Here is a 25,633-nt window from a genome sequence, read left to right on the forward strand (position 1 = left end):
TTCTGAGCTAAGTTGATAATTACTAACATGATTTTGTGTTACTAGAGTCAGTCATTATATTTTGAGCAGTTTCCCTTAATTATTTCCAAGGACCAAGCAAAGAAATCATATACACATGAATTTCAATATGTTGTAGTAAGTAATTAATGCTAAGTAATCAGAAATAGTTATTCTGATATTTTCCTAAATATCCCCACTTGCTGATTGACTTGTGTACAACTTCATACACAGTAGAGTCTGTGCTTCAGAACAAGTGCATCTCAGACTAAGAATGCTTCAGTTGGCTTCAGTTTTTTAACACTTGCTTTAATACTTTTAAAAAATGTTTATTTTGAAATAATTTTAGGCTTTGAGAAATGTTGCAAAAATATCATAGAGAGATACTGTATACACTTCACCTAGGTTCCTGGACTGTTAACATCTAACATAAATGTAAACATAGTATGTCATCCAAACTAATAAACACATAGACAGTGCTGTTGACTAAATTGCAGACTTTATTCAGACTTTACCAGTTTTCCACTAAGCTCTTTGGAACTGAACACACAAGAGGCCATTTCTAGTCACTTGTCCCGCTCTTGAGATTTTTTGCCTCCAGATTCCTCAGTTAGAGCTTTATTGCCCTTTAATAGTACAAATAGTTAAACTTTTACCCTTTAAAAAACAATTATGTTAAGTGTGGCACTCTTAAAAAATATTATATATAGTGACATATATAGATAAATGTAAAGAGATAAAAACTGGTGCCATTTGATACTTTTTTCATTAACTACAACCATTACAGTTCTTGTCACCATATTTTGTCCAGCGTTCAAGGAGAAAAACATGATACTTTTCTATCACCTTCTTAATTAGCTGTCAGAAACCCGGTACTGGCCCCTAGACTCAACAAGTCCACTATTTCTCTCAAAGTTAAGCCCTTGTCCCAAGGGCTTTTCCTGACAATGACTCATTTTACCCAGTTCACCATTCCTCTCTTTAACTAACATGAGTTGAGAAGGTCAAAGCATCATTTATCCAATGAACACCTTTCCCTTTCAGCTCTTTCACAAAGTGGAAGGGAGCCCAGCTCCACAGAGCAGCTGCACTAGCCAGTGTTAATTCCCATGAGTGTTTTTTCTCCTTTTATTAAGTAGATTGTGATTCTACTACTTATTTTTTACTTTTTTCTTTTGCATTTTTTTAAGCTGAGTTATAAAATAACTGAAATTTACATTTAGTGGTAGTTAGCAAGGATCTTTTTTGTTCCTGTGGACAAATTCAAAGCAAATGTATTGCCTTTATATCATATTGTTTTCTGAAGGCTCATCATCTCTTTTAGAACTAACCATTTTTAAACATATTGAGAGCATTAATAAGGTTTCTAGATAAATAGCATACATTTCTCATATTAAACAGGCAGGTTCTAATATTCACATGTACACTCTAACATTCAGTGTTTCCCTTATGCCTACTTGAGATGATCCTACCTGACCATCACAAGCATGCCCAGTACCTGCCCCAGTTCCATAACAGTGTCTTTGAACAAGAGAATGTGGCATGGGTTCGTGCAGGTAATGGGACCAGAGGAAAAATATGAGTGATTAAAAAGAGGCACCACATACCTAGAGAGAAGAGTGCTGAAAACGGCCCCACACGGCAAGACGTGCTGGCACACTTAGCCTATGTCAAACCTGTAAAGGACTTCTTACAGTCATTGTACATGTACTCTGGGCTTTACAGAACTGTCATCTATCTCAGATTTAAAGTCTATACACTGAAATTCTTTTAGAATATAACCGCCATCAGTCAACAAAATCAAAAACAGTGCGCCTTTTAAAGCATGCATTTTATTCCACCATTTGCCAAGCAATGGTTAACAGTATTTATTTGAAGGCAGGAGGTAGAAAAAATACAATTTTAAAAGACTAGGTACTAAAAAAAAAAAGACTGGGTATTTTTCCAGGGTGGCTTTAGACTGGAGTTCTTGACACATCCTCCTTCCCCTCCCTTTCCCCCTACCAGAAAGAGTAAATGGACATTCCACATGGGCCACCTCTTCCTTCTCCACTCCTGCCTTCCACCCAAGTCTCACCACCACCATCACTAACACTTTTAGATGCGTTCCTGTTATGCTGCTACTTCTGCTAAAACAGTTGATCATTTGCCTAAAACAAAATGAAGGAAAATGAATAAATACAAACTCGTAGGTTTAAACTAGCATTCTCAGGTCCCTCTGCCATGGAAGGGAAGAAGAAACCTATACCTCTTCTTCCTTTGTTCTCCCCTACTTCTGGGCATTATGACCTTTACCTAAACATGACCGCCTGCTATGTTTCACTTGTAAATAAAATCAGGGATGTAATAATGATCACTTTTGAAAACAGATAACATAAAACTTAATATTGAAAAATTTGTCAGATCTTCTGTCCAGAAAACATATATAAAGGTGAATGATTTCCCTTCTCAGTATAACTTTTTAAATGTTTACAAGTTAAATTATGAATGAAACACTGAAGAATAAAGTGATTGTTAAAAACCTCCAATAAGGTTGGGCATATGGATAGTCTCTTTATTATTATGCTTTTATTAAATATATGTTACAGTCAAAAAACTATAGTTGGTGATAAAAACTTCTGAATCCAATATCTTATGTTCTGGAGTTATTATATGTTACGTGTGAAAGAATATTTTCCTGTTATCAAGTCCAGTAATGCTTTTATTTAATTTCTTAATCTGTGAACTGGAGGGTTTGGATGATTTCTAAGGCCCATTACAACTTTAGATTTATTTTGTACAATTAGTAAACAAGACTTAGTTAAGATGGACTTGATTTTTAGAGGAACACCAAGTCATTCAGTACACCTGACTTCCAGGTAATAAATTTCCCCTGATTATTATGCTTTCTTCATTCTTTGAACCTCCTTGACTCACCTGGCTTTCTCCAAAAAATTCCCTCTCCTCAGCCCACCCCCAGGTTTTGTCCTTGCTTTCTGGCCTATTTTTTGTTAATAGGGAAGAATGAGTCGAGAAAGAGGTTGCCTCACCCACTCAACCACTCTCAGGCCTCACATAACCCTAAGTCAGCATCCACCTCTGTTCATTTTATCCTGAATGTTCATACTAATCACCAACAATTTTATTCTGCTATTTAGTAGTAAAATCAAGCTGAGAACATAGAGGATTCTTTGTGGTTTTGTTTTTCAGCATTTTGATTCATCATAATAAAAAATGTTATGGGATATGTTTCTTTGAATATGACTGAGATGATCATATTGAATTCTATACTCAAATCTGTGTTTCTGATCCACTGACTTTATTTTTCTGTTTTCCTTTCCTGCTCACACTTTGGACAGGACAATCTTTGTTCCCCTTCTGACATCCTTCAGCTAAACCTCAGCGTAAAAAGAACTGTTGAAACACTACTTTCTCTTGGGGCACATTCAGAAGAATCCAGTTTTGTCTCTCTATCTATCCAGCTTTTGGGTTTTGTGGCATTTTATTGTACTCTAATGTTAACTCTCTGTATGCTTTATTACTGGATCTTCCCCCTCTAGCCGAAAGTGCATTCCAGTGATTTTTCCACCTCATTCCTGTGCTTGGTAAAGGAGGTTTGTTTCTCATTCAAAAGTATTTACATATGTGCTTTTTTTTTAATTGGTTAGCCATCAAAGAGCTAACCAATAAAGTAGATAACTTCTTTCCTCGTGTGTCCAGATGAGCAGCTCATCACATTAGGAAGCATTTATGATTGCTAACAAAGAGCAGAAAGACCAGTATATTTTCTTCTGCTCATTTGTCCATTCTCCTGGCCTATATGTGGCCTTGTTTCTCTTATCATAAATGCTGAGCAGGGTCTACTAATACAATCCTGAGCCTGTTGTTAGAATATGACTTAGGACTTTATTTCCAAATGGCATAATAAAATTTCCATCTGGCCTTATTTCCATGCCTCAATACAACTTAAGTGTTGAAATTGTGAGAAGTATTAAAATTATGAGTTGCTGAACTTTTCAACAGCTGTTCATGAGGAAACAGTTGCACCCCTTCTGTTCTGGGGAGCACCTGGTCACTTAGATCTCTGCATTGAGCTGTGCCCTGAAATCCTGAAATCTGTCTTTATTGGTAGGCACAAGTCCACCTAATAAGCATCTGCTCTCTGGACATCTGGAAGGCACTGGCCATTTAATCTTAATAATTTTAATTTGATCAGAATGTTCAGTCCAAAGATAATGTAGGTTCCCTAGATTGCTATTCTGAGCCCATTGTGTACATTGGAAACAGTACACAGCAAATTATCTGGAGCTGACCTTTCAGGGGTAGGCACCTGTCTGCACATTTATTATGTTTGTTATCTTTAACTTCACTTCTAGAATCCTATTTAGAATTTAAAATTGGAATTTATATAATTTCCAATATATTTGAACCATCTTAATAGGTGAACTTATATTTGATAGGCTGTTGAGGAGATTTTATCTCAACAGTAGCAGGTAAAGAATTAGGCAGCAATCTCTGTTCTGTACCCAAGGTGATGAATGCCTCTTTCAGAATGCTTAGTATATTAGCTGCTAGCCTTAATGCTTGAAAGTACTTATAATTGCATTCAGATTCTGGTTCTCATAAATAGTGTTTCTGAACATTCAGGAATCTCTGAACTCTGCTAAGAAAATTGGACAACTGAACTCATGTATGAAGGAAGATTGTGAGGAACCATATCATGTTGTAGAAGTCAATCTGAGGATCTGATTGCTTTGGTTTTCTTTCATATTAAATGGGAAAATTATTTAACACATTAAAAACCTTTTATTTTTAATGCTGAAACATTGAACACTGTGTTGAAAACAGCAGTAGTGCCTTTTGGAGTTGGGGGGAGGTTTTTTTTTTGTTTTTAAGATGTCTCTGAGTCAGAGATCATTCAGTTTTGTGAAGTTCTGTCCCTTTAAAAAAACACATGGTGTTTTGTGTGGTTTTGGGGGAGTAATGGTGCATTCTCTTCAGAACAGAGTTTGCTCTAAGCCAGCTAGAAAGTAAATGTGCATCTGGAAAGCATAAGCCACTGAGGGAATGTGTAAGCCACGGGCTTACGGGTCGCTGGGCACCCCTGGAAACGGAGATCAAGGAATCGGCCTCAGAGGAAATATGTCTCCCTCCAGAGTAAAACACCCTGCAGGTTCATTTTAAGTATAGTTAATCTGTACTTCAGTTGTACTCAGAAGATTTATACAAAGTTGCTAGTTTCTTAAGATCAAAAGATTCCATTTACCTTGTTTTATCAAGGTAAGTATTAAAAAGAAAGTGATTAAGAAGCACAAGTACCAATAACGGTTCATAAAACATACTTGTTATATTTTTTATTGCAACTGGTTTTGTAAAACTTCCTAATAATATAATTAAGTGCCAATGAAAAGCTGAGAAAAATCCAGTTATCTTCTTTAATAAGTATGTATAGTCTTTTTCAGTAGAACCAGAATTCCACTTTCATTCAAGAGTAACCTCTTCTTTCTTTCATCTAATCAATGATAGATGTTATTCTTATGATATGCCTTTTTGTCTTAAAAGAAAGGATTAACCAAACACATTAATGAGGTAATAAACAAGATAGAAGTAATTTAACTTGCTTAAGCAAACATGTAAATGCTTTTCAAATATATGTTAATTAATGTGTTCCTGACTAAGCTCACATCATAGTTCTCCAGCATAATTTAATCCATTAAATACCTTAAATACCAGGATATAAAATACTTTTTCAAATATGATTTCTTTATTTAAGTTCTGTAATTCAAGTTTTTAAGTAATTCAAACTGGGCCTTCCGTGAATTATCCAGTGTAGGGGACATTTTCTCAAATACTTCTAAATCTCAAGGATATACTTCAGTTTCTTCCCATGATCCCTGCCTGGTCTGAGAACCCTGATTTTCATAGTCAGGACTATAACGTAGAGAGCATTCCTCTCTCATGCAGTCTGAGTTATGGCATGAAACTATCTTGTATTCCTATGGTTTGTAATTTCCAAAGCACTTTCTCCTACAATGTTATATCTTTAGGCTTCAGCCATCTGGTAACTTGGAACTGTTTTTCTATTTTCACCTGCCTCATTTTACTGATCTGCGTTGCTCTTTTATTTATCAGGGGTGAAGGATGCTGCTCTTACTCCATAGTAGTATGTTTATCTTCTGTTGTATGTAAAAGTGTATGTAACTTGTCCATTTTCTCATATTCAAAATGATCTGGATGTACTTTTAGATGTATTAATAAAAAAAAAAGTGACGAGTGTCAGGTACCATCTCTGTGTAACTCATATTAACAGAGGTCAGATTCTCAGGTACTGACTTCTCTTATCTCAGTTCATTATTATGAGGGAGAGAAGAGATGCTTGTTTTTTCTTTTCAGTTCTGTGATGTTCATCCTCTTTTCTCTTCTGTTTGTTTTTATGTTACATTGTCCCATTTCAGGAGCAATTATGTTTGCCTCTCCACATTTTAGAAGAGAAAGGTTTGAGCCAGGTTGCGCTGACGGTCCAGGCTCTCCTGGAACTTGCCCCGCCCAAGCAGCAGCAGCACCAGTTATCTGCTGTGTAAGGACTCCCAGCACCGTGGGCGTTGGCCTGGCCAAAACGAAACAGGACAGCGTGACTGCTGCTGTGAGCCGTCTGCTTAACAAAGCGCTTATGTGTTCTTGAAAGGGACTGTTTCCATGATTCCTAACAGGAATATTTTGCTTCATTTCTCCATTTTAGGGGAGGTTATATCCATTTGCATTGAATTGTTTATGAAGACATGGTTGGTTTTCACAAATAAAAATTAATTCTGTCATTATTGAGAACCCAACACTGAAGCCTAACCTGGCTGTGCTTGTCTAGAGAGTAGGCTCTTTCACATACTGAAGACTATCTTCTCAGAAGGATATTTGTCTCTCTTGAAGGCACCGCCATGCTGTTATCTTTCCCTGTTTCCAAGCCCTCTGGAATCCAGTAGTTTCTAAACGTGGTTGTTCATTAGAAGCTCCTGGAGAATTTGTTAAAGTACAGATTCTCACTCGGTTGGTCTAGAGTGAGGCCTGGGTATCTGCATTTCAACAAACATTCCAGGTGTTTCATATAGTGGAGACCATTGTTCCAAGCTAGATATTTGTATAATTTGGGGGGAGTAATGACTTCACCATGTTTTTCAGCTCTATTATGACTACTTGGACTGTTCTGTCCAAGGTAAAATAAAAATAATGTAGAAGGTCTAGATTTTGCATAGTAAAACAATGAAACAGATACTGTTGCATTTAAGGCCAGTGTCCTAGACCTCCCCCCAGCTCCAGTCCACCACCACTTAGAGGATGGTTCTATGTATCATCCCACTGTTATCTAAATATTATAATCAAGCACTCTACACACAGGGTCCAGATCTTTAGGCTGGTAGCTTGTGACACTCTGCATCCTGTGTGTTGACTTCATTGAGCTCACCCCTTCTCCCCTGCAAGCTGCTCCCGGGATACCTGCACCTGTGAACACCTTCCAGTCACAGCAGATGCACTTCCAGCTCCCCAAATAACTGAAGATTATGAAAATAAAGGAAGAGCCAAGCTTCTTACATTTCTTTCAGCTAACTGCCAATTTCTGTAGCTGAGTTAAAGCACTTGTGGCATTTTAAAAACAGCTTGCTGTCTTTTCATCTAGCCATCTAGCTCCCCCACCAGTGCCTTACTTACTCAATTATGGGTGCAGTAAAAGGGCCTAAGGGCTCAGACAGCACAAAACCTAATTCAAGTCTAAGCCACTTGGGTCTTTCTTCCCCTATATTTTGAGACCTTTTTAGTTGTCAGTGATATCTTCTGGTATTCACTGCCTTTGTAAACCAAGTAAAGAGAGTAAGTGAAGATACTAGTTATCTAGGTTTTTTCCTGTTGTTAACTGTTCTAGGGTTTCTTTACCAGTACATACATTTAAGAATAATGTTCTCTTGTTTTATCATGTAGCAGCATCTAAAAGTAACTCTGGATAAAATCATGTTGAGTATCTGGCCAAAATAATGTTTTCTCCTTGTTGTCACAGGTTTAAACTTATATAACACAAAACATCTGAGCTCAAAGCCCAATCCTTCAGGGTCCTTATGAAACAAAAGTAAAATGTGTTTAAACTGCTTAGAGCCAGACCCCATTATATTTACAGTTCCAAACAGACCCACCAGTCATAGGACTTGTTTAGAATTTAGCTGTGTATATTTTTAAACTCTAGGTATTTTTACTTCTAGTCAACATTAAACCTCAGTACAATCTCCAAATTATAGACAGCCATTTGAAATGAAACTCAGCAAAGGACAGGACTGTTTGTCACATAGTTGCAAGGAATAATCCCAGTCAGCATACATAATGCAACATTTGGAACATTTGTGACTAATTTTCCCGTAGGAATAATTGGAATTTTCAACGTATTTCAAATTTTATACATAGCATGAAACTTTATTCATATATTTTTATCAGACTAATTCAAATTTATATTTGAATAGTTAGAAAATATTTGTTTACAGTTTTGGTTGATAATGAAAGAAAAATATATTGAATGTCTTTTCTATGTCAAGATGCAAAACAAGTCATGATGTTTTTGTTGGAAAATTTTTGTACTCAGTGTTTTGTATATACCTTTTTTTTTTAACTGGAAAGAAAATTTAATATTTAGCCTTGCTAGACTCTAACATAAGATAAAGATGATTTTGTTACAGTTCCACCTGACCATTTATGAACTTCCTACTGAAGCAGTGACCTTCCCAGCGCTGAAGAGTGAATGAAGAAAAGGCTAAGTGCCTGCCCACCAGGGCCCCTGCTAACGGTGGAGATTTTAAGTCAGCAGGTTTCTGGGCTTTCAATCTCATACTTGTTTAGCACTCCAAACCAATTTTCTCTGGAAACAACTCATGGGAGAAAGGGCCTTTGTATTTGGCTAGAATAGAATAGGACACTTAGTAGTAGTAGGTCACTTTCCTTAATAGCTTTTGAAAATACAGCCTCATAGCTAATCAAGGAGTCTGATTTCTCTACTTGATAAAAGTCCAGCAGTGACTAATGATGTATGACTACGCTGATGAGTATGATGAATTTTTTAAAACTAAGCGCTTAAATGGTTATAGAAATGAAGGAGAACATGGATATTCAGAAATGTTTTTATATACATATTGCAGTAAGGTGGTTTACAGCAGATTTCATTTTATTTCTGAAAATGTTGTAAACATGTAATTAGTAAAAGATTTTGTAAAACATTGTCCTATATTTGTATGTCTGTAAATATAATGCATAAGTTCTAAGAATAAATATGTCAGTATCATGTAATTTTAAATTGCCTGTATGCCACTTTACACATTGACATTAAAATAAAAGACAGCACTTCAATAGCAAGAAATAAAGGCTGATTTGAAAATGTTCATACCTAAAGCATGGTTTCCTTGGCAAAAACAAAAGGGTAAATTCTTTGATGGAATATCAGTAGAAACTGGGTCCTCATAATGGTCCCTTGAGATCAAAATATACTTTTTTAAGGAAGTATACATATCAGTAGTGTCCTGTATTTGGAGTTAGATATAAGGCTTAATTTTGAAATATATGTGACCCATTTGAAAGACTTTTCTCAGAAATTACCAACTATGCTATAGGGAGAGCTTTAGCATTCCAAGACATTCTATCCTGATCAATCAAGGCAAGAATGACCCAATGGGCTCATTCTCTTTTAGCGGGAGAGAGAGAATGACAATCAGCTTTATGTGCCAGTCACAGATTAGGTATTTTCACATGCTTTACCTCTTTTAGTCTTAATACCCCATAAGGTGAGAGTTATTGAGTAAGCAAAGCAGGTATAGGCCCTACTGTCTCACATCTCAGCAATATCTCCAGACTCATCTCCCCACTGACCTGTGTCCCCTGTCTTTCCTATGTGTGGGCTGTATGTTCTGACATCTCACTTCTATCTTGTATTTATCATTTATATCCCTACCTACTTCCCAGAAAAGGAGCTGAAGCAGCTTATAATAAGATACATGTTCCATGTGACACCCCCCCCATAAAAACAGTAAAGTGATAATAAATTTAAAAGGCAGGCAGGAGCCAACCTTTATTAAAACTTTATTGTGTATGTAATATTCTAGACACTTGATAAACATCATCTTGTAGTTCCTACTGAACACCACTTTTGCTCATAAGAGTGTCATTTATTACACTAGAAGGAATCAATAGCAGAATAACTGAGACAGAAGAATGGATAAGTGCCCTGGAAAACAGGATGGTGGAATTCACTGCCATGGAACAGAATAAAGAAAAAAGAATGAAAAGAAATGAAGACAGCCTAAGAGACCTCTGGGACAACATTAAACACACCAAAATTCACATTATAGAAGTCCCAGAAAGAAAAGAGAGAAGGGACCCAAGAAAATATTTGAAGACATTATAATTGGAAACTTCCCTAACACGGGAAAGGAAATAGCCACCCAAGTCCAGGAAGTGCAGAGAGTCCCAGGCAGCATAAACCCAAGGAGAAACATGCTGGGACATACAGTAATCAAATTGACAAAAATTATTAAAAGCACCAAGGGGAAAACAACAAACAAGGGAAATCCCATAAGGTTAACAGGTGATGTCTCAGCAGAAACTACAAGGCAGAAGGGAGTGGCATGATAAAGTGATGAAAGGGAAGAACCTACAACCAAGATCACTCTACCTGGCAAGGATCTCATTCAGATTTGATGGAGAAAGCAAAAGCTTTACATACAAGCAAAATCTAAGAGAATTCGGCACCACCAACCCAGCTCTACAACAAATGATAAAGGAACTTCTCTAAGTGGGAAACACAAGAGAAGAAAATGTCCTACCAAAAACAAACCCATAACAATGAAGAAAATGGTAATAGAAACATAAATATCGATAATTACCTTACACATGAATGGATTAAATGCTCCAACCAAAAGACACAGGCTCACTGAATGGATACAGAAACAAGACCCATATATATGCTGTCTACAAGAGACCCACTTCAGGCCAAGGGACACATACAGACTGAAAGCGAGGGGATGGAAAAAGATATTCCATGCAAATGGAAATCAAAAGAAAGCTGGAGTAGCAATACTCGTATCAGATAAAGTAGACTTTATAAATAAAGAATGTTACAAGAGACAAGGAGGGACACTATATAATGATCAAGGGATCAATGTAAGAAGAAGATACAACAATTACAAATATATATGCACCCAACATAGGAGCACCTCAATACATAAGGCAACTGCTAACAGCTATAAAAGAGGAAATCAACAGTAACACAATAATAGTGGGGGACATTAACACTTCACTTACACCAATGGACAGATCATCCACACAGAAAATTAATAAGGAAACACAAGCTGTAAATGACACAATAGACAAGAGAAATTTAATTGATATTTACAGGACATTCCATCCAAAAACAGCAGATTACACTTTCTTCTCAAGTGCACATGGAACATTCTCCAGGATAGATCACACCTTGTGTCACAAATCAAGCCTTGGTAAATTTAAGAAAACAAATCATATCAAGCATCTTTTCCGACCACAACGCTATGAGATTAGAAATCAATTACAGGGAAAAAACAATAAAAACACAAACACATGGAGGCTAAACAATACATTACTAAATAACCAAGAGATCACTGAAGAAATCAGAGGAAATCAAAAAATACCTAGAGACAAATGACAACAAAAACACAATCCAAAACCTATGGGATGCAGCAAAAGCAGTTATAAGAGGTATGTTTATAGTAATACAATCCTACCTCAATAAACAAGAAAAATCTCAATCTAACCTTACACCTAAAGGAACTAGAGAAAGAAGGACAAACAAAACCCAAAGTAAGTAGAAGGAAAGAAATCATAAACATCAGAGCAGAAACAAATGAAATAGAAACAAAACAATAGCAAAGATCAATGAAACTAAAAGCTGGTTCTTTGAGAAGATAAACAAAATTGATAAAGCTTTAGCCAGACTCATCAAGAAAAAGAGGGAGAGGACTCGAATCAATAAAATTAGAAATGAAAAAGGAGAAGTTACAGTGGACACCGCAGAAATACAAAGCATCATAAGAGACTACTACAAGCAACTCTATGCCAATAAAATAGACAACCTGGAAGAAATGGACAAATGCTTATAACGGTATAACCTTCCAAGACTGAACCAGGAAGAAATAGAAAATATGAACAGACCAATCACAAGTAATGAAGTTTAAACTCTGATTAAAAATCCTCCAACAAACAGAAGTCCAGGACCAGATGGCTTCACAGGTGAATTCTATCAAAGATTTAGAAAAGAGCTAACACCCATCTTCCAAAAAATTGCAAAGGAAGGAACACTCCCAAACTCATTCTATGCAGCTACCATCACCCTGATACCAAAACCAGACAAAGCTACTACAAAAAGAGAAAATTATAGACCAATATCACTGAGGAGTATAGATGCAAAAATCCTCAATAAATACTAGCAAACAGAGTCCAGCAACACATTAAAAGGATCATACACCATGGCCAACTGGGATTTATCCCAGTGATGCAAGGATTCTTCAATATACACAAATCAATCAATGTGATACACCATATTAACATATTGAAGAATAAAAACCATATGATCATCTCAACAGATGCAGAAAAAGCTTTTGACAAAATTCAACACCCATTTATGATAACTATCCAAAAAGTGGGCATAGAGGGAACCTACCTGAACATAATAAAGGCCATATATGACAAACCCACGGCAAACATCATTCTCAATGGTGAAAAACTGAAACCATTTCCACTAAGATCAGGAACAAGACAAGGTTGTCCACTCTCACCACTATTATTCAACATAGTTTTTGGAAGTTTTAGCCACAGCAATCAGAGAAGAAAAAGAAATAAAAGGAATCCAAGTCGGAAAAGAAGAAGTAAAACTGTCACTGCAGATGACATGATACCATACATAGAGAATCCTAAAGATGCCACTAGAAAACTACTAGAGCTAATCAATGAATTTGGTAAAGTTGCAGGATACAAAATTAATGCACAGAAATCTCTTGCATTCCTATACACTAACAACGAAAGATCAGAAAGAGAAAGTAAGGGAACAATCCCATTCACCATTGCAACAAAAAGAATAAAATATCTAGGAATAAACCTACAAAGGAGGTAAAAGACCTGTACTCAGAAAACTATACACTGATGAAAGAAATCAAAGATGACACAAACAGGTGGAGAGATATACCATGTTCTCGGATTGGAAGAATCAATATTGTGAAAATGACTATACTACTCAAAGCAATCTACAGATTCAGTGGATTCCCTATCAAATTACCAATGGCATTTTTTACAGAACTAGAACAAAAAATCTTAAAATTTGTATGGAGACACAAAAAACCCCGAATAGCTAAAGCAATCTTGAGGGGAAAAAACGGAGCTGGAGGAATCAGACTCCCTGACTTTGGGCTATACTACAAAGTTACAGTAATTAAGACCATATGGTACTGGCACAAAAACAGAAATATAGATCAATGGAACAGGATAGAAAGCCCAGAGATAAACCCACACACCTATGGTTACCTAATCTATGACAAAGGAGGCAAGGATATACAGTGGAGAGAAAACAGCCTCTTCAATAAATGGTGATGGGAAAACTGGACAGCTACATGTAAAAGAATGAAGTTAGAACACACCCTAACACCATACACAAAAATAAACTCAAAATGGATTAAAGACCTAAATGTAAGACCGGACACTACAAAACTCTTAGAGGAAAACATAGGAAGGACACTCTGACATAAATCACAGCAAGATCTTTTTTGACCCACCTCCTAGAGTAATGGAAATAAAAACAAATAAACAAATGGGACCTAATGAAACTTAAAAGCTTTTGCACAGCAAAGGAAACTATAAACAAGAAGAAAAGATAACCCTCAGAATGGGAGAAAATATTTGCAAAACGAATCAACGGACAAAGGCTTAATCTCCAAAATGTATAAACAGCTCGTGCAGCTCAGTATTAAAAAAACAGGGGCTTCCCTGGTGGCACAGTGGTTGAGAGTCTGCCTGCCAATGCAGGGGACACGGGTTCGTGCCCCGGTCTGGGAAGATCCCACCTGCCGAGGAGCGGCTGGGCCCGTGAGCCATGGCCACTGAGCCTGCACGTCTGGAGCCTCTGCTCCGCAACGGGAGAGGCCATGACAGTGAGAGGCCCGCGTACCACAAAAAAAAAATCAAAAAATGGGCAGAAGACCTAAATAGACATTTCTCCAAAGAAGGTACACAGATTGCCAACAAACACATGAAAAGCTGCCCAACATCACTAATTATTAGAGAAACGCAAATCAAAACTACAGTGAGGTATCACCTCACACTGGTTAGAATGGGCATCATCAGAAAATCTACAGACAACAAATGCTGGAGAGGGTGTGGAGAAAAGGGAACTCTCTTGCACTGTTGGTGGGAATGTAAATTGATACAGCCACTATGGAGAACAGGATGGAGGCTCCTTAAAAAACTAAAAATAGAATTACCATATGACCCAGCAATCCCACTACTGGGCATATACCCAGAGAAAACCATAATTCAAAAAGACACATGCACCCCAGTGTTCACTGCAGCACTACTTTAAATAGCCAGGACATGGAAGCAACCTAAATGCCCATCGACAGACAAATGGATAAAGAAGATGTGGTACATATATACAATGGAATATTATTCAGACATAAAAAGAAATGAAATTGGGTCATTTTTGGAGACGTGGATGGACCTAGAGACTGTCATACAGAGTGAAGTCAGAAAGAGAAAAACAAATACTGTATATTAACGCATATATGTGGAACCTAGAAAAATGGTACAGATAAACCGGTTTGCAGGGCAAAAATAGAGAAACAGATGTAGAGCACAAACGTATGGACACCAAGGGGAGAGAGTGGCAGGGGGTGGTGGTGTGATGAATTGGGAGGTTGGAATTGACATGTATACACTAATATATATATAATAGATAAGTAATAAGAACATGCTGTATAAAAAAATAAATGAGATGCCAAAAAAAGTGTCATTTATGACACTCTTTGCTCCTAAGTGCCATTTTTCACTATAGGCAAGTTGAATAAAGTCAGAATCAGAGACATTACAGGAACTACTGAAGTTTTAATGTATCACTATAACTAGGATTATGTACTTTTTTTCTGGTGAGAAAGAGTGAGAGGAATCTTCACAAGACTTCTAGAAATATTTCTTCCCAGGAATTTTTTTTTCAAGTTATGAAGAAGCTCTGAATCCACAGTATAATCCTAATTCGGGGTTTGAAAACTAGTATAACCGTCAAGGTGACCTAGTATAACTAGGCCTCACCTGAGAATGTCCAAATAAGAAACAACCTGTAGATGAGTTATCTGTGATGGTAAAAGATGTTTCTTATTCCCTTCAGGTCCTCCTTCCGACCTCCAAAACACCAGCAGAAAACACAGAAGATAACTTGGTCACTTCTTGCCTCTCCGCTTGTCCTTGTCTTTGCCTTTACCTTTACCTTTTGAATCCTTGCCATCATCTTTGCCCTTCTTGGGCATTTTGAAACCACCAATTTCCTTCCGCACCACAGTGCCTCGCCACCAGGCCTGGAGCTGGAAGAGGACAGGGAAGGGGGTACAATTTGTAGTATGCCTGACAAGCTGCATTCTTTCTACATAAGGGGATTGTTTCTTCATAAACTAACTTCTGTGAAGATGGTCTCTGAGACACAGAAGTGGCCAAGCATGCTATCCTTGAGCAGTGCTTGCCTGTTGTGCAGGACTCAGAGCTTAAGCCCTGGACTCTAAAGTTTTCAAGGAGTAAAACTGAAGAAAAGGGATCTGATTAGGCCTATCTTTCCTTTACACTTAGAAACCTGAGTCCCTTATACTGCTGCTCTTTATGAACTTCCAAGTTCCCCAAATCTAACAACCATTTGATCCAAAAGCAATGCTAGTTACCTGGACCACAGGCAAAAGCAAGCACTCAGTCAAAAATGTGCAGATAATCTAGTGATTTCAGTAGGTTTCCTGGTGCATTTCAATCTCTAATGATTGATGAAAGGATCAAAACTCCCCTTCAAAAAGGATTTAGTTAGCTCCCTTGAATATCTTAGTCATTAGACACAACTGTTCTAAATACAGTCTGGTCTACTTTCAAATCAGATTAAGCTTCAAAGACTGGGAGCAAATCCACTAATAAAAAGAAAACAAAAATGGTCTTCAGCTACCTCTTACCGTTTTGCTCTAAATCGAGGAATCCTGACAAATAGAAAACACCAGAGAAGCTCAATAAATACTTGCTAACTATACATCTGACTCCTAATGGAAAGCTCAAGTTTGGGTTTAAATACCTGGTCCCGAATGTACTTCAAAGTTTACTGTCTTAATACACCCCCTAATATACATCCCAAACCACAGCTTGCACACTGTAGGGTCTCAGCAGATACTCCTCTTTCAGAGAGAAGAGCAATTGTCAAAACTACAGTTTTAGTCCAGCTGATGTTATTCTTGCTTGAAAATATTTCCCAGAATCTGACTTGCCAGTTTCATCATCACTAATATACACAAGTTCATATAAAACTCTCTCTCTTTTTTTCTGAACTGCTACTTAATCACCTTCACCTTTTTTGAAAACAGCTCTTGATCTGAACCTAGCAGATAGCCTGGACTGACTTATAAATAGGATTTTAAGAAGTAGTAGTATATTAAAAAGAATTCCTTTAGGAGATGTTTTGGTTAGAACTAGTATTCATAAGTTTGACCTCTGGGCGCAAGTTATAGGTTTTGCTTCCACTGCTAACCACCTCTTCCTTCCTGGATTAAAAATTGGGGGCATGTCCTTTTCTCTTAACTGTCTCCCTGCACCACGGGCCATGTGTTGGCAAAGCCCAATTTTTAGGCCATGCTTCCTCACAGATTTCCTGTTCCACGTGTGAGAATAAACGAGAGATGCTCTGCATTCCTCAGTGTTTGGCCAGCTACAGAATTGAAAAAGCCCCAAGATGCCAATTACTAAGGTGCCAGTTTTCTACCTTTATGCTGCTCTCTAATTCCAAGTGATCCCGTTCTATCTTCTTCCGGGTCTTCTCCTTTTCTATACGATCTTCAATGATGACTTGTTCATATTCCCTTATCTGCAAAAGTAGACATCAATCATATGTTACAGGACTTGCTCACTAAGCTGTGGCCCAGCCAGCCCAGGTGTTTTGTGTTCTTTTTTTTGTCTGCACCACATGACTTGTGGGATCTCTGTTTCCCAACCAGGGATTGAACCCCAGCCACGGCAGTGAAAGCCTGGAATTTTAACCACTAGACCACCAGGGAACTCCCCAGCCCTGCATTTTTAATATAAAACTTTAAAATGAACCATACCAGGACTTCCCTGGTGGCACAATTGTTAAGAATCCACCTGCCAATGCAGGGGACACAGGTTCGAGCCCTGGTCGGGGAAGATCCCACATGCTGCGGAGCAACTAAGCCCGTGCACCACAACTACTGAGCCTGCGCTCTACAGCCCATGAGCCACAACTACTGAAGTCCGCACGCCACAACTACTGAAGACCGCGCGCCTAGAGCCCGTGCTGTGCAACAAGAGAAGCCACCGCAATGAGAAACCCACGCACCACAATGAAGAGTGGACCCTGCTCGCCGCAACTAGAGAAAGCCCACACGCAGCAACGAAGACCAATGCAACAAACAATTAATTAATTAATTAATTTAAAAAATTGCCCTCTTCTTTAAAAAAAAAAGAAATACTAACTTGATGTGTGGCTAATGACATCAAAACAATTAATTAAAAAAAACTAATAGAATGTATACCTACAAATAGCACCCATCTTTCAAAAGAGAAATTTGAGAAGTTCTACATTTGTTCAATGATGAAACCACAATCAGAAGCTTTTTATAAATCATCATTTATAAATTATCTTCAGAGGTCATAAAGTAGAAATAAAAACAGTATCTAGCTCAAGGAGTTTGGGGAGGGTTAAATAAGTTATACATGTAAAATACTAGAAAAGTGCCCGGGACAGATTAAGCAATATAAAGTGTCGGCTGCTGCTATTATTGTCCCCATCAATGAGGACGTCATCATCATCATCATCAAGAAAGAATCCTAGTGGTTTACAGGCATACCACGTTGTGACCAAAAAGAGTATCCCCCAGGTACTGTTGCTTAGCTACCACCCACTCCTCAGTGCTCTCTGCCTTACAGTATTAAGCCTCTGCTTCCTTACCGTCTTTGCAAGTTCTTGAAGGTGTGCTAAGTCACTGGCCTTAGCAGCTTTGAGAGCATTTAGTTCATTCTGTTTCATTTCTGTGTCCTTATCAAATTTCTCCATCCAGAACTCCAGCTTCTCCTCAAGTCTCTACTTGGAAAAAAACATTAAAATATGGCTCTACCAGACACAAAACAGTATATACTGTATGAAGTCATTTATATAAGGTAGAAGAACAAGCACAACTTTTCTATAGTGATAGAAGTCAGAATAATGGTTACTTTTGGGGGGAGGGTTAGTTTATTGATTGGGAATGGGGCAGGAGGGAGACTTCTGGGATGCTGTAAATGTGCTCTATGTCTCTCTCTGGATGGTGGTTACAGGGGTGCTTAGCCATATTCATCAAACTATATACTTAATATTTGTGTACTTTGTGTGTGCTATTATCAATTTTAAAACAGGTGGGGGGACTTCCCTGGTGGTCCAGTGGGTAAGACTCTACACTCCTAATGCAGGGGGCCTGGGTTTGATACCTGGCCAAGGAACTAGATCCTGTATGCATGCCGCAACTAAGAGTTTGCATGCTGCAACTAAGAGCACATGCTGCAACTAAGAAGTCCACATGCCACAACTAAAGATCCCGCATGCCGCAAAATAAATAAATATTTAAATATTTTTTAAAATAAAATAAATAAATAAATAAAACGGGGGAAAAGGGCCTACCACGTGTCTGGATAAGAGAAGTTGCAGTGAAGAGGAAAGGAATAAAGGGTAGGTAGAAATTCTGAAGGATAGGAATGGCATCAGTCATCTCTTTGATTGCCAAGACTAAATAATAGTCGAGAAGTGTACAATGTTTTCAAAATTCTAAAAGACAATAAAAGTGAATCTAAGATTCTATTCCTAGCCAGCCTCACATTCAAATGTGAGGGGAAGAAAGAAATATACCTTGTCTTTCTGAAAGAGTTACTCAAGGATATACTTTATTTTTTAAATATATTTATTTAAATAATTTATTTGGTTGCTCCGGGTCTTAGTTGTGGCTTGTGGGCTCTTTAGTTGAGGTTCGCCACCTGCTTAGTTGCAGCTCACCGGCTCCTTAGTTGTGGCATGTGAACTCTTAGTTGTAGCATGCATGTGGGATCTAGTTCCCTGACCAGGGATCAAACCTGGGCCCCCTGCATTGGGAGCAAGCAGGCTTATCCACTGCACCACCAGGGAAGTCCCTCAAGGATATATTTTAGCAAAATAAAATGAAAGAGATATGAATAAGAAATAGTAAAATGTATATTTAAGCTATATGTCATAAATTTTTAGTAACAAATCATAATCTGGAACTAAATCCCAAATTAGGCAGTATAGTCTAGTGGAAAGAGCACAGGCTCTGAAGGCAGATTGCCTAGGCTCAACTCCCAACCTTGGCACTCAAACAAGTTTACTCAACTCTCCAAAGCCTCAGTTCTATCATCTGTAAAATAGAAGTATATAATGAATGATTTCAACATGGGATGTAGGAGAGGAAGAGAAGAGGTAAGTAAAATCTTTGCCTTAATAAAGGCAAGTAGATAGAGATATTGATTACATTTAATAGAAAGAACAAAGCTAAATGTTTAAGGGTTACCACTGCAAGAAAAGAATGTATGACAAACTCCTGAAGCATGTACCTCAAGAATGAGACATCAAGAGGAGCCTTTATATGGTACGTAAACATGATATTTTAAAAAAATCAATCACAATCCATGATTCTGATTAACTTAGAGCCTGTCCGTTTGCTGCAATCATGTCTTTAACATCTTTCTAAATCTTAACACTTTCGTTTTCTTTTAATCAAAAAAGGAAACAGGCTCCAGGCAGGCAAGAGGAGCTGGCTGAAATGTAATAACATCATCTGATATTTCTTGCACTTCTATTTACATTAATTTCTATTTACAGCAAATGATACTGGCTTTCCTTTTATAGCAATAATATTATCTTAACTGAAAATAAATTGATATAGTTGTTTAGGTGAATAACTAACTAGAAAATAGTAGTAATACAGGTGGTATGCAGATATTACAAAACCAGGAAAGTGGTATGCAAATAATTGAAGTTTGCACTAGAAAGCTGGAAATCAAGAAATAAAAATTCGATCAATTCCACTATTGGATGAGAATCTGCCTTTCAATGTAGGGGACACGGGTTCGATCCCTGGTTGGGGGACTAAGATCCCACATGCCGTGGGGCAAATAAACCTGCGCACCACAACTACTGAGCCCGCGTACTCTGTAGCTCATGCACCACAACTAGAGAAGCCCTCACGACACAAGAAGAACCCAAGTGCCACAACAAAGACCCAGCACAGCCAAAAAAATAATAAATAAAATAAAATAATACTTAAAAAAAGGAGAGCAACAACTAGAAAGCTTGAAAAGCAGGAAACATAAAATAATATGGAAACAGGGCTTCCCTGGTGGCGCAGTGGTTGGGAGTCCACCTGTCGATGCGGGGGACACGGGTTCGTGCCCCGGTCCGGGAGGATCCCCCATGCCGCGGAGCGGCTAGGCCCGTGAGCCATGGCCGCTGAGCCTGCGCGTCCAGAGCCTGTGCTCCGCAACGGGAGAGGCCACAACAGTGAGAGGACCACGTACCGCAAAAAAAAAAAAAAAAACATATATATATATATATATATATATATATATGGAAACATTAAGTATAAACAAATGAAAAATCACAATAAAATTAACTGGAGTAAATTCCCCTATCAAAAAACATACCTCTCAGATTTTTTAATCCAACTATGAGCTATTTATAAAAACCACAGTTAATAAAATCAAAGCAAAAAGCAAGCAGGTTTGGCAATTAATATCTGGCAAAACAGAACTCAAGCCAAGAATAATTAAATGAGACAAAAAAGGATATTTTAAACTGATAAAAGGCAAGCTTTATTAAGAAGCTATTACAGTTATAAACTTTTGTGTTCTAATAACATATTTTTGGAATATATAAAGCAAAAAATTAGAAATGTAAGAAATTGACAGATCCACAATCATCTTAGGAGACTATCACAGCTCTCTGAAATTAATAGCTCAGGTAGACCAAAATAAATAACAATATGAAGAATTTGACAGATAGACTAATAGACAATGCCACAACTTTGTACCTAACAGAGAAAACATTCTTTTAAAATACCCATGAAATATTCATATAATGTGAGCATATATGAAGCAAGTAAGAACTCTACAAATTCCAATAAGCATAAATCTTATATTTCACATTCCTAGACCATAATGTAAGACAGTAAGAGTGTAAAGGTCAAAGCATTGCTGTGAGCAATAGAAAGACAGCCTACACTCTTTCCTCTCCAACCTTAACTACTTGGACATTTAAAAAACACCCTATTAATAAGGGGAGGGGTCAGGGTAAGGGTAAGCTGTGACAAAGTGAGAGAGTGGCATGGACATATATACACTACCAAACGTAAAATAGATAGCTAGTGGGAAGCAGCTGCATAGCACAAGGAGATCAGCTCGGTGCTTAGTGACCACCTAGAGGGGTGGGATAGGGAGGGTGGGAGGGAGGGAGATACAAGAGGGAAGAGAAATGGGGACATATGTATATGTATAACTGATTCACTTTGTTACAAAGCAGAAAGTAACACACCATTGTAAAGCCATTATACTCCAATAAAGATGTTAAAAAAAAAACCCTATTAAATAGGGTTAAAAAGGAAATAACAAAAAAAAATAATAACAACAACCAAAGGAAATAACAAATTGTAAACTAAAAATTATGATGCCTACAATTTACTTTTAAAGGCCCAAAAAAGGTAAGATGGATTAATGGAGGAAGGATGTATAGACGTGATAAAGCAAGAATAATAAAATGTGAATGGTAGAATCAGAACTAGAAGATGGGCTTTGGGGCATTCACTGTAAAATTCTTTCAACTTTGTGTATATTTGGAAACACTCATAATAAAATGTTGGGGAAAAATAAATAAATTTCAAATTATTTGGAAAGGAATGACAATGTAAGCATTATTTATTAAAACTTCAGACTGTACTCAGAAAAGTGTTGGTTTATATACATTTACAAGAAAATAAGGGACTTCCCTTGTGGCTCAGTAGTTAAGAATCTGCCTGCCAAATGCAGAGGACATGGGTTCAATCTCTGGTCCAGGAAGGTCTCATATGCCGTGGAGCAACTAAGCCCGCAAGCCACAACTACTGAGCCTGCGTGCTGCAACTACTGAAGCCCATGCACCGACAGCCCGTGCTCCACAACAAGAGAAGCCACTGCAATGAGACGCCCACGCACCGCAATGAAGAGTAGCCCTGCTCACTGCAACTACAGAAAGCCCGTGCGCAGCAACAAAGACCCAACGCAAACAAAAAATTTTTAAAAAGAAAATAATAAAATTTGAAAATAAACGAATTGAGTATTTAAGAAACTAGACAAAGATTAGCAATATAAGCTCAAAGAAAATAATTATACATAATTATAGGAATTATATAATTAAATAATTATAAATAATACATGAACATAATTACTCAAAATTAAAGCAAAAACCAATGTGACAGGGAAAAAAACAGATTTGCTCAATAAAACCAAAAGATGGATTTTATGAAGACCAATAAAATGGTCAAACCTTTGACAAAGCTCAGCAAGAAAATGGGAGACAAGACACAAATTTTTGAAAGTAAAGGATGGAAAAGATAACTTCAGAAATAAGAGAAAATTTTAAACTGTAAGAGACTATAGATCACATTTATACTAATAAATTTAAAATGAATGTTTTAATGAAATGGATTTTCTAGGAAGATATGTTACGAAAAATGACTCAAAAGGAGGTTTTTTTTTTTAAAGTAAAGACATCAGTAATCATTTAAAAAAATTGAAAAGGGAGCCAAATATCTCCTTTAAAATGATACCCAGCAAGATTGTTTATGACTGAATTTACCAGTTTCAAGGAACAAATAGTAATCTATTTTGTTCTATTTTTATTTTGTAGGTTTCAGAGTATAAAAAGATGAAAAGCTTCCCAATTCAAACTGCCAAGCTAGCATAACTGATCACAATACAACAAAGAAGCACCAAAAAATGAATCTATAGGTTAATCTCATTTATAGAATATATAAATACAAAATAAAAATCTACAATTCTAACTGCCTAGTAAAAGAATAATAAATTATGAACAAGTAGGATTTATCCCCCAAATTTAAGATGAGTCAACATCAACAAATGTATTAATGTGTTTTAATTTATTAACATATTAAAAGAGAAAAAGATCATATCATCTCAATGGATTAAAAAAAATCTATCTCATAAATCTGAATGCTCATTCCCGATTAAGAAGAGAAAAAAAACTTAATATATAACTAAAAGGAAACTTTATTAACTTGATAAGGTTTACCTCCCATAAACCTACAGTGCAAACGTCATACGATCCCCATTTGTGCCAATTATCAAATCACCATCCTCTCAGCTCCAAATCATCCTTCACTGACCCACTTTGTGAAACTTGGTGCTTGCAGTAAACATTTGTTTTGCAAGCTTGCAAAATGTGAAGCTTTGTCAGTGGAGGGCGCCAGAGGGACATGACAGAAGAGCTTCTCTCCTTGGTTCCAGTGTGCTTCCTCTTGTTTCAGGGGCACAGCTCACTGTGGCATGGGTGTGGGACATTCAGTGGCACTTGTTCACCAAGTTTTGCTGACACAGCAGAAGGATTCTTGCTTGCCAAACACAGTCCACAGTTCCCTGCTTGCCAGCTTTACCCTACTAGCTGTAAACCAGCTCTGACCCAGGGCAACAAAGCAAACATCCTTCCTTGCATACTGTCCTTTAGCCCTAGAGTTCTCTTTTATCCCTCCTTTGTAGCCAATTCCTTATTACCAGTTAATAATTCTTTTGTTAATTGTTCTCTGCTCAAATTACTGATGTGGCTTCTGTCACCTAACTGGACCATAATGATATAGAGTTAGTACCAAAAATAGAGTTTGTCTTCCCACCTTCTAATTCACGTCTGACTAAGGCATCTAAAATCCTTGCTTCTTCTGTTCATCAGATACAATCACCATAATGCAGTGAACATAATGTAGTGAACATATGTTTCACTGCATAATGCAGTGAAACATATGATGTTTTGTGGAAAGTCAAAGCAGGCAATATCTCTGCAGACCATAATATGGCAGAGAAAGGAGAAATGACATAGCCCTGATGCGAGACTGTAAGCGTGTACTGTTGGCCCTGTCAGGTAAAAGCAAACTGCTTCTGCAGTTTTTTTCGAAACTAGTTTGGAGACAGGGACCTTAGTCAAGTTAATAGCTGCCTACCAAGTGCCAGTGGCCATTGAAGATTTTCTCCAGTAAAGATACTACATCTCGAACAGTAGCTGCAATTTGAATCACCATCTGATTACATTTACATTAGTCCACAGTCACTCTTCAAGATCATTCAACTGCACAGGCCAAACAGCTGAGTTAAAAGGGGATGTGACAAGTGTCACTACCTCCACCTTGAAGCCTTTGATGTTGGCACTAATTTCTACAGTTACACCAGTGGTACAGCACTGCTTATGATTTACTATCTTGGTAGGGATGGGAAGTTCCAGAGACTTCTACTAGGTCCTTACTACCATAAAGGCCCTCACTCCATGAATCAGAGAGCCAATGTAGAAATTTTGTCTGTTATCAAGTATGTCTATTCCAATCCTATGTTCAGTAACTGGGGAAAATAACCACAGAGTGTATCCACAGAACAGGTGGGCCCAGAGCCAATCAGACTTAAGTCGCCATCTATCACCTGACCACTATAATCCCCCATTTTGAAGAGGGGCCACAGTGTTGTTTTGAGTCCCTAGGAATTAGCATCAATTCAGAGCCAATGTTTAGTAATCTCAAAAGGTCTGGATATTTCCTTTTTTCCAGTGCATAGTCACTCTAATAAGTAGCCACATGTCCCTTGGGTAAGGCTTGGAGGAAGATTCACTTGTATTATTTGCAGCAGTGCTGCAGAGTTCATCCTCAGGGGGACCTGCTCCCTTCAATCAAGGTGCTCTGGGTCTGTGAATTTACTTAGTCTGTAAAGTGGATGAGAGGTCTTGACTCTTCATTGTGGTGACTCAAATCAGGTTTTTGGCAACTAGACTTGGACCCTTTTCTGTTATATAGATCAAGTAATGCTTTATCAGGCTGCCCATCAATTTTGTTCCTAGAGATACCACAATTAATTAGTCATTGCCAAACATCCCTGTGGGCAAAGGCTTTCTGATTACCAGTACCTCTCTGCTGCACTCCATGGCAATCGTGTCCACCTTCGCTTTGGTAGTTAAGTGCTGCCACATGTTCTCTGGCACTCCATGAGCCCATCATCCCCACCAGGTGTTCCCATTCTAAGTTGCAGGGTCCTATTCTTTACCAAGGAACCCTAACCTGCACATGAGAAACTTGGTATGACTATG

The 25,633-nt window shown here is 37.6% G+C and overlaps 2 protein-coding genes across 20 annotated transcripts in view; one reads left to right on the top strand and one right to left on the bottom strand.

Moving 5' to 3' along the window:
* The window catches only part of LRCH3 (leucine rich repeats and calponin homology domain containing 3), a 115,705-nt gene extending 106,320 nt beyond the window's left edge, over positions 1 to 9,385 (top strand). For 13 of the 17 annotated variants that reach the window (XM_073804117.1, XM_033855712.2, XM_073804113.1 and 10 more), the window contains one exon: positions 3,336 to 9,385. In XM_073804117.1, coding sequence (XP_073660218.1) covers positions 3,336 to 3,536 — 201 coding nt within the window. In that variant the 3' untranslated portion in view covers positions 3,537 to 9,385. The remainder of the gene's footprint in view (positions 1 to 3,335) is intronic. The other 4 variants (XM_033855714.2, XM_073804115.1, XM_033855711.2 and 1 more) reach the window with 1 other exon arrangement.
* Positions 8,609 to 25,633, bottom strand: part of DRC9 (dynein regulatory complex subunit 9) — a 48,348-nt gene continuing 31,323 nt past the window's right edge. For 2 of the 3 annotated variants that reach the window (XM_033855716.2, XM_019922965.3), the window contains 3 exons: positions 18,215 to 18,346; positions 17,012 to 17,113; positions 8,609 to 15,590 (listed from right to left, as the gene is read on the bottom strand). In XM_033855716.2, the coding sequence (XP_033711607.1) occupies positions 15,450 to 15,590; positions 17,012 to 17,113; positions 18,215 to 18,346 (375 nt within the window). In that variant the 3' untranslated portion in view covers positions 8,609 to 15,449. The remainder of the gene's footprint in view (positions 15,591 to 17,011; positions 17,114 to 18,214; positions 18,347 to 25,633) is intronic. The other variant, XM_073804121.1, reaches the window with a different exon arrangement.

Source organism: Tursiops truncatus, chromosome 4, assembly GCF_011762595.2.
Source record: "Tursiops truncatus isolate mTurTru1 chromosome 4, mTurTru1.mat.Y, whole genome shotgun sequence".
Taxonomy (NCBI): Eukaryota; Metazoa; Chordata; class Mammalia; order Artiodactyla; family Delphinidae; genus Tursiops; species Tursiops truncatus.